Below are 9920 nucleotides of genomic sequence, written 5' to 3' on the forward strand. Positions count from 1 at the left end.
TTTTTATTAGTTTGTTGCTTTTCTGAAGAAAATACTCATCTCATATTACAGCTTATGACCTAGTTCGAAAAGCCAAACCCACTCCAGTTGGACAAAGAGCACTGAAGTGCTGGATGAGCTCTCCAGCTGAGCTTGAAAATACTTTTACTTAAAAATGCGTTTAGCTTTTGTCTCCAAACTAGCAAAAAGTGAGGCCAGGGCCTCTATTTAAGAGCAAAACAGAGCCCCCACTTACCATCATCCTCAGGGAGACCATTTCACAGTCATGATAGTCATAGAATCATAGAATCATAGAATCAACAAGGTTGGAAAAGACCTAAAAGATCATCCAGTCCAACCGTTTGACAAAGGTTAGCAGAAAACTGAGGATAGGTTGTAGCCAAGTCTCCCAAACACATCAATTAGACTCAAGACTCTTTGGCTGTTCCAATTACGGCAAGGCTTAATTAATGCTTAAATTAATTAGCCACGAACTTCCTTGCTCTTCTAAGAGATTGCTTTGAGGCCATGTTGTAGCACCTTGCTCCGGTTGTGCAATGCCCCAATTCCACAACATGCTGACCTCTTCTCTTGCCTACTACTTCCCTAACCCCTGTGTTCTCTGGGCTCACCAGGTGGCTCCTTCAGCGACGAAACGGAACAGAAGTTTGATCACTTCAGTGGACTCACAAACAACAAAGTGTCCACCCGATAGAGCAGCACTGCCTCCCATCCCACTATTTAAGAAGCGAGGCTCCCCGCTGCGGTGATTTCCCCAACCACTGCGCCAAGACAAAAATCAAGCAAGCAATCAAACTCTAAATTAGCAAGGTAAATTATTTTCTAAAGCTGCTTTCCTTCCCAGTGTAAATGCTTGGACCACCTCTTGTAAATCCCATCCCCGCTGCCGAGGGTGTTGGGAGCAGGCTTTCGAACTCTACCGGGCTCCAACCTTCCCCCACCATCTTTATGTGTGTACACAGCTCTGGGCTGCAGTGAGCACAGTTTGCCTTTGGTTGGGTATCAACAACCTCAACGGGTCTTTACCATTCATTTTCTTCAAATTTTGGTACTTTTAAGCTTGAGCTGAAGCACCACTGACGCATATTCTTCCATTTGTGATGATGCTTGTCCTCAGCACTGCTGCCACTGCTCCATTTTAGCAAAGAAACACAGGAAAGAAAACAACATTGAGGCGTTCTTTCTGAGCAGAACAGTCTAAAGCATAATTTAATACCACAGCCAAACTCTTGCATTCAACAACCAACTCCCAGAACCAACGGAGCAGCAAATGCAGAACTCTGCCTACACGTGCAGCAGAGCTCCACCACCACCCAGCAGCCGTGATGAGTCCACAGGATTGTTGCTTCCCACTGCACAGTGAGCAATTCACCCAGCAGCCCCTACATCCATCTACACGTTACCTGCTGAGCTGGATATTCACTCTTAAAAGATGAATTCAGTTAAGGCATTGTACCCCTGTCCCTTACAGAGGTAACTTCGTGGCTTGCGTCGCTGGGGATGCGCTGACCGCCTCAGTTGGCTCTGAGGATTTCTTTTTTACACTTAGTCAGTTCACAATGGTGCTAAGTGTGCTCCTCTGTTTGTTTGAGGACACACGTTGCTACAGATTTTCCAACACAGCTACTTGAATAAAATGTTTCACCCAGAAAAAAAACATATATATGTTTTTAAATCCTACTTTATATTTCTACTCCCCATCAGCTTAGGGCTTTGTTCACAATTTCTGGTACTGAAGTTTCCTTCTCCCTCTGTGTTTGTAGAGAAGGCTTCTACACGCAGCTAGAACTAACGGAATAATGCCAATTAACCATCTCAATCCACAGGGATCAACCCACAAGCCTACCTCACAGGGATGTTGTGAGGCTTAACGATTCTTGCTAACGCCTATTGGAGTATTTCTTATATCCAAGATGTTGACACAGAGGAGAGGTTTTCAGCCCACTGGAAGTTGGAAAAGTCCATTTTGTTCTCAAGATGCAGGACAGTGCAGCTAAAGCAGAGCCTGGGGGATGCTCTATTGCTGCTGCTGCAACTCAAGGTGTCTCTTGGAGCATCCCTTGCCATTGGGCTCTGTGCGAGTTGAGCTACTGTTGAGTTCTGGTTTGCTTCTCCTAAGGAACAAATAACTTTGCTTTCTAACAGAACAACACGGGCAGGCTTCTTTTAAACGAGGAAGAAACCCTGAACCTCAATGCCTGTCACTACTGGGGGATATTTTAACAACAATATGACAACAGAGTAAACACTGAACAGAGTTTCTGACTCCTACAGATGCTCTGCTCCGACTGAATGTTGGCCAGTGAGACGCCCTTCCCTCACCCTGGTGCACTCCTAACAATTCCTAGTGGGCTTTAACATAAAGTAACGCTTCCTTACGTGCTGCAGAGAGTACAGATGCTTTGGAAGAGAGCAGGGCACGGTGTTCTCCAGCACAAAGAGCAAACTGCAGGGCTCTGGAGCTCAACATCTCATTCAACTTTTTCCCTCCTCAACTCAGAAAGCAAAGAGAACATCCCCATGGCAACTCACTGTTCTGCATGCAGTTTAATATCACAGCCACGCTCAGCTACACATGGTTTTTTTGAGTGGAGGTGGTTCACTCCTCTTGGTCCAAACCTTCTGGCAGGAGCCCTTCAGGGCCAGAGCTGCTCTGCTGCTGGTGCTTCAGCCCCAGGGCTCGGGTCACCAACCTTCTTGCCACCACTGTGTCAGTCTGGGGTCTCTCTTTGGCAAGCTGAAGGAGTTCTGGGTGAAAAAGGGTGAAAATGGTGAAGCTGGAGGTTACTCAGGAGTCTTATGGCTTAAGTGCAGGACACAAGAGCAGGTGTCTATTTTCTGAGTTCCTTTGGGATGAGCAGTACTGTGAGCAAACCATCCCACTCCTACAGAGCAAGTTGCTGGTTCTTTTGGAAAGGCTTTCCTTCAGATTTTGTACAATAGCTTTTGTGCAACAGTGACAATATTTGGATATGAAGAAGCTCTGGTCCTCTAATGGTCCACGATGGTTGGACCTGCTGGTCTCCGTGGTCCCTTCCAACCTCAATGATTCTATGGGGATGGGTTGGTTGACGTGACCTTAGAGGTCATTTCCAACCCTAACGTGTGTTTAAGGTTCTATGACTGTGCAGTGCTCCAGGAACACTGCATTCCTTTCTCTGAGAACAACCCACAGGGCCACACAGAGAGAGATTTCATCTCAGCATCAGCTCACCAAAACCAACAGCCTCCATCCTCAAAAAGCACCAAGGGAAAAATACCTGTTTTTTTTTATTTTTATTGTTTTAACTGTTAAATCTATCAGATGCTTTAGGAAAAAACTGGCCAGGAGGGAGCAGCGAGCTCCAGTTCCTACCACACGTCTGGCTTGCTACAGTTTCACCCTCAATAAAGCAATACACCAGACCCTTACCAAGTCCAAACTAACCTGGACTTGGCTGCTATCTGATCATTTATCAGCAACTGTTTGCAAATTATTATCCAGTTAGCCAAGTGGGCTTTTGCTTGCTTTTTCAGAAATGTTATTCCTAAAGGCAGCCTAGCAGCAGCTTAAGGGAAAAGGGGCAGGCTCAGAGCATCACAGCTTGGACAATGGAACTGCCAATCTTTCTTTAAAAAGCTGTTAAAAGATGATAATTAAAAAAAAAAGGAGACACTGTCAGCTAATTGAGATCCAAACCTGCATTTGGAAATAAATGGCACTTGAAGTGAGTGCAAGGTTTGTATGTGGCTGGAGCTTATAAGCTGATTCCCACTCCTGCCAGCAGGGTACATAAGGAGAATTTGAATGAGAACAGGTGAGAAGTGTGAAAGGAAACCACTTCTTTCACATTGAATCCAGCTCAGGAACTTCTAACTGTGACAGTGTCCCTTTGAATCACTCATACTGACATCTGTTTCAGTGCAGTGACTACAGCTGTACCTTCATCAGTCTCTCTGCTACAAGATTCATGGCATTTCTTTACTGTGGCAAGTATACCTGATTACAGTATGATTTTAAAAGGCAATCAACTAAATAAACCAATGTTAATGGCTAAGCTTAACCATTTCCTCTTCACCTGATACTGAATAAAATTATGCCAACCACAAAATAACTGTTCTGGGGTTTGTCTTTAATTGTGCAGAGTAGGGCAGAGCTTTTTGGGCAAATGTTTGACATATTCACGTTCACCCGTGCCCCCATCTGCAGCTATTTTGGCTGTCAGAGCAACAAGCAGCATTACTGGCATAGGAAGATGTAAGGTAACAGGCTGGGTGCAAATACTGCCCTGCTGCAGCCAATAAAGCTGTTAAAAAAGGAATACTGGTATGCAATAAGTAGTTCCCCATTTAAAGTGTCACTGTGAGACTGACCACCCAGGACACAGAACAGGCAACTAAAAAATAGTAGTGTATATATATATATGTATATATATGTATGTTTATCATCTTACTTGGTCGCTGAAGTGCCTTAATTTTAGACTGCTTTGTTGCATGGATCAGTGGTCGGATCTTCAATGAAGGGTAACGCCGCCCCAGGGCTTGAGATGCTTCAAAGAACAGAGGACAAAGTCAGCAGTAGGGGATTGGTGGTAGCCTTCATCACACAAAACCCAGCCCACGGTACCACAGTGCTGCACAACCCACGAGCTGCTGAAGGCAACTCATCTCAGGGCTCACCTCCACCTTACATCACCCATTCCTTGGGCAGGAAGAGCTCTAAGGAAACATGAATTCTAAAGACCACACTGATAATTAGGAACAGATCCCAAGAGCAGAGTGTGAGCGCTCAGGCTGTGCGTGGTGATGGGTTGATGGTTGGACTTGAGGATGGTGGAAGTCTTTCCCAACCTCAATGGTTCTCTGGGCACGGTGGGGAGGGGCTGACAGCTGACTCAATGATCTTAGAGGTCATTTGTGACCTTAATGATCTATTCTGCAGAGCACTGCCAAGGGTTGCCCGGATGGATGGTGGACGCCCTGTCCCTGGGGACACCCAAGGTTAGGCTGGATGGGGCTCTGAGCACTTGGAGCTGCAGGTGCCCCTGTTCACTGCAGGGGAGTCGGACCAGATGCCTTTACAGGTCCTCCCAATCTCAAGCCACTCCACGATAAAAACTGAAATGACAAAACCATTTCCTGCAACGCACAGCTCACCATACAACAGGTGCCCTGCTAATTACCCAAGCCAATTAAAAACCTGTTCATCTTGCAAAGCAGAGCTACCACGCTACACGCCTTACAGACACTCAAGTTTGATGTGCAAAGCAGCAAGGTGTGGGGAAGCAGAACTTGTGCCCAGGAGCCCCACAGCTCCCCACCTGCAGACAGGCTGGAGAAGATCCCCAGGGCGTGCGTGTCGTCCACCCATTGGATTTTGAAGCCACTCTCACTACAATGAAAAAAAAAAAACAATACAAGAGTATTGGTTAATAGGAAGCAAAAGCCACCCGAGTGAAGTCCACCGCCACGTTGAGTTTCCAAGTATTTGGTGCTGCCATCCGAGCAGTGCACCCATTTCACAAAGAGGGGAAAGGATCAGAACTAAATCCAATCACAGTCTGTGATTCCCCCAAGGACTCTTTTTCCCCTAAAGAAGCTCTTGGCCAACAAGCAGCCTCTATTTCGTGGGCTGTCTTGCAATACTGCCGTGCACGCAGCGCCCTATAAGCACTACCTGAGTGCTCAGCCACTTGCAATGAAAAGCAGAACTCGTTTACAGAGTGGTTTGCAAAGCTTTGGATGAAAAGACCGAAGCAGAAATCTATTTAATAAAGTGTCAGTGGAAAATGAGAGCTGGGAAGTGAGGAGATCAAAGATTTTCCCTGCAGCAGGGGAAATAAAAACCACGATCGAGCGCTCAAATTAGATCTGTCAATTTGCAGCTCAGCTCCACTCTCACAGCAAAGGGAAGGGAAAACATATAAGAGGAAACACTGACAACATTTAGAATGCAAACTGTGCTTTTCAGCACAGGGGATGAGCACTCCCAGTGAATCCAAGCCCCATGGAGAGCTGTATGAGCCCACTGACCGCCCCATAGGGCAGAACCTTGCTCTGATCCCACTGCTAATCCAAAGTCACCCCTCCAGCACAATGCTGTCTGCTCCCTATGTTTACATAATACATCTTATCTCATGCAGCAGGATTGGACCCTTTATTTTCTTTTTACATTGCACTTTATGTAAGCGTGCAATTCCAACACAGGCACTGGGACCTGAGAGCAAAGAGGCTCCTATGGAGCAGGTAGAGGCTCCCAATGAAGCCAGAGCAGCACAAATAACTCTGCAGGTAGGCAGCACTGTGCTTAACAGAGCTTCAAAGAACACCTCCAGTCACAAACTGCAGGAAAACATCCTTCAAAGCATGGAGCATGAGGAGTAAGAGCACAGAGGTAGGGTAAAATCCAGCACACATCATCACACCTTGTGGTGCACTCAGCTCTGAATACTGCTCGTTTTATGCCTCTCAAAAAGGCACTCACTGGAAATCTGAGAACACTTCCATCAGGTGCTCCGTTTTCAGTGATGGGGAGAAGTCGTAGATTTCGGTTATGTGCCCAAAATCCCCCTCGTGGACCTGCGTGTCACCATAGCTGGAATAATCCAGCGTGATCCTCTCGATGCTGATGTCCTTCACGGTGAGATGACCCACGATCTGGGAACAGTACAGGAAAAAAGAAAAAAAAAAAAAAAAAGAGTTATCATCACAGCAAAGACTCAAAGACCAAGAGGATGGTGGTGGAACCACCAGGACAATGCTCCTATCAAGTGCTCCCAGTGCTGAGCATCCTGACTCGATGCAACACCCAAACACAGGCAACACGCTGCAGGTAACAGACTGAGAGCTCACGCTGGGCACCCATCAGATGGGACTTCATGGCCAACAGCCATCCTGCAGGGTCCCACCTCGGTCCCTCCAACCCATGGAGGGTCCAACAGGTTGAGCAGACAACTACAGAGCCCGACACTGATGTCTCCCTTTGGGGACAACCCCTGAACGCCCTCTTAACCCCAAAGTAACCCAAAGGCAGTGCCCACGGCAGGCATTACCTCCTGCAGGAGCTCTGCAGTGCAGTCATCCTCGAAGGCGAGCTCCCGGCTCTGGGTGGCCACATTCTCCTCTTGGTCCCCTTTGGACAACCGCAGCTCACGCTGTAAAGCATCAGCCAAGCCCACGGGCTCCCTGGCCCCATCCTTGACCACGGGCACGTCCACCCTGTGCTCCTCCTGCTCACTGGGACCCAATGGACCAGCCCCACCGATGGGCTCAGACACAAGCAGAGCCTCACCACGTGCTTCCGATGGGGTCTGGTGTTGGGTGGGCTCTTCTTGGGCGCCGCTGAAGTTCTCCTGATCTTCACCTTCTGGTCCACAGGGACCCTCGCCCAGCTCCAACTCTGGCCTCACCACATCCTCGCCTTGCACTGAGACGTTCCCACTGCTCTCCAGGCTCACGGCACAGCTCCTCTCTTGGTTTTCCAGCACCAACGTGGCATCAGAGCAGCGCTCCCCCAATAGATGGGAGCTCTTGCTGGACCCCAGAACGTCATTATCGTGGCTCTTTTGGTCTTGGCACGGAGTCTCGCTGCCTTCCGGTCCAACGGCGTTGTCACAGCTCTTGCTCTGCTCTTCTGGCTCAGCTGGGTTTTCATTGGGTATAGAAGAGAGGGAATCTGAACAGTCCTTATCCTGACTGTGCTGCCCAGAGGAACTGCTGCTGCTCTCTAAGAAGGGGACATCGGTGCAGCGTGGAGGACAGTCGCCATTTGTGCCATCATTGCTTTTTCCCGACTCCTCCCCAGCCTCGTGCTGCTCATCAAGCACCAAACAGACACCACCGATGGCTGCGCTGGGTTCGGGGCTGCCTTCAGCCTCCCCCTCGAGTGCAGCTTTGGGGCAGATCTCCCTTTCTCGCGCCCCATCGGCGCCCACCTCCTGTTCCCCCCATTCCGCCTTCTTACGCATCGCCTTGGGGACATACAGGGCTTTATCAGGCTTCCTCCGGGGCGGCCTCTTGATCCTGCCTGACCCCACACAGGCTCGGGATGTGTCCCCATGCCCATCCCCGCCGTGCCTCAGCCGGGCCCCCCGTGTCCCACGGCCCCATGGCTGTGTGGGTCGGGGCGGTCGCGGTGCGGAGGCAGCTGGGTTTTGCTCACTGGTCTCACTGGGAATCCTGGGGGCAGAAAACAGCGAGGTGTGAGCAGGAGAAGCAGAACGTGTGCAGAACAGAGAGGGAAATGCAGGAGCTGTGTGTTGGCCAAAGCACTGAGGCTCTGTTTTTCGTTATGTTTAATAGGTCAACACGAGTTCATGCCTGAATTCTGCTGGGATCTTCTGTGTTCTTCTGTTAGGACACCTACAGCCTACTCTGATATATTAACATTCCAACCTTACCCATTCAGAATAAGGAACAGAAACACCCCACATGGCAACTTACCCAACCAAAGGACACAATTATTCCCTCAGCTCATCTCTGTCCTGACACAAGAGTATAAGGTTACACAGAAATGCTTTTTTTCCATCATCAGTGATGCTGCACCCCATCATTTATAGAGCTCCTTAGGGCTGTAAGTATTGCTATTCTTAATTCTAACAAGTTCTTTCCTATGAGAGCAGTGAGGTGCTGGAACAGCTGCCCAGAGAGGCTGTGGATCCCCGTCCATCCCTGGAGGTGCTCAAGGCAAGGCTGGATGGGGCCCTGGGCAGCCTGGGCTGCTGTGAGATGTGGAGGTTGGTGGCCCTGCCTGCAGTGGGGGGTTGGAGCTTCGTGATCCTTGAGGTCCCTTCCAACCTCAGCCATTCCATGCTCCCCGCTCCCTTAACACTATGAATAACAGATGCCATCTTTCAAAGGTGGAACAACAACCCCAGAGCCCCACAAACCATCACAAACCTCACGGCTGAGTGGCAGATGACCGTCCTCCTCCTCCATCCTTCCCCAACCGAAAAGCTGCTCAGCAAATCCACGTTCTCCACAGTCCTATGGATCAAGTAGCGGAGGCGGCTGGACAGAGGGGGGAACAGGAGCACCCTGGGAAGGCAGAGGATGGAAAAGGAGAATGCAGCAAGTATTTATTGGCTCTTATTCCCCAAGCCACTCCAGGTGTAGGGCTTTAGATCTGTGCCTTAAAGCCCAAAGGTATTAAGGAGCCCAAAGGCCTTCTCCATGCAGATGCGTTCCGTCCACAGCCAGGACTCTCATTTCTGCCCTCATCCCATGAAGCTGTAACTTCTTCTTCCAGTCTGACTGCACTGCAGAAGCCAGCAGTTAAAATACGAATGGTTGAACCAACCCTGTGCTGGATGCATGGCACTCGGATGGGTTTTCTGTTACGGTTTATTCCATTTCACAGCTGCCTCGGTGCCATCCCTGGCAAACGTTCAAAAGAAGCAATCAAACAAATGCTGAAGGTCAATGTCAGCTGATGGGATCTCTGAACAAAGCAATCCCATCCCAGCTGAACCCCCCGTTTTGGGCCATCTGAGGGCTGTCAGAGATCAGGAATGAGATCCAACTCAAAGTTTGGACAAAGCAAAACGATGCAGCAAACACACGGCCAGGGAGGATGGGAGCATGGCAGCACGGTGCCCAACTCCACAGCCAGGCTGCAAACGCTGCCAACGCTCCCAGCAGCGCCAAGAAACCCCGCAGGGCCGATGCAGAGCAAAGTCCTGACATTTCGGTGCCCCTACCTGTGGTGCTGCCCCTGCAGCACGAACTGCTCCAGCTCCTCCGCGATCCTCCCCACGAACTCATCCTCGTTGGGAGAGAGAAAAACGCCGTCCATAGGGCGCAGCGCCAGGGTGGCACCGGGGGGAGGGGGGACCTGGGGAAGGACAGGGACATTGAGGACGGCTGCACGAATCCCCTGCAAACCCGCAAACCCTGCAAACCCCAACCCCGTGCACCCGAGGCCTCGGCAAACCCCGCTGCAC

General features: G+C 49.6%; 1 protein-coding gene across 1 annotated transcript in view; it reads right to left on the minus strand.

Annotated features, from left to right (window-relative positions):
* Positions 1 to 2528: 2528 nt before the first annotated feature.
* Positions 2529 to 9920, minus strand: part of R3HCC1 (R3H domain and coiled-coil containing 1) — a 12776-nt gene continuing 5384 nt past the window's right edge. Inside the window, exons 2-8 of the mRNA XM_010723055.3 lie at positions 9678 to 9914; positions 8878 to 9015; positions 7032 to 8157; positions 6464 to 6636; positions 5301 to 5371; positions 4434 to 4529; positions 2529 to 2748 (exon numbers count right to left, since the gene is read on the minus strand). Of these exons, the coding sequence (XP_010721357.2) occupies positions 2600 to 2748; positions 4434 to 4529; positions 5301 to 5371; positions 6464 to 6636; positions 7032 to 8157; positions 8878 to 9015; positions 9678 to 9914 (1990 nt within the window). The 3' untranslated portion in view covers positions 2529 to 2599. The remainder of the gene's footprint in view (positions 2749 to 4433; positions 4530 to 5300; positions 5372 to 6463; positions 6637 to 7031; positions 8158 to 8877; positions 9016 to 9677; positions 9915 to 9920) is intronic.

This window comes from Meleagris gallopavo, chromosome 24 (genome assembly GCF_000146605.3).
Source record: "Meleagris gallopavo isolate NT-WF06-2002-E0010 breed Aviagen turkey brand Nicholas breeding stock chromosome 24, Turkey_5.1, whole genome shotgun sequence".
Lineage (NCBI taxonomy): Eukaryota > Metazoa > Chordata > Aves > Galliformes > Phasianidae > Meleagris > Meleagris gallopavo.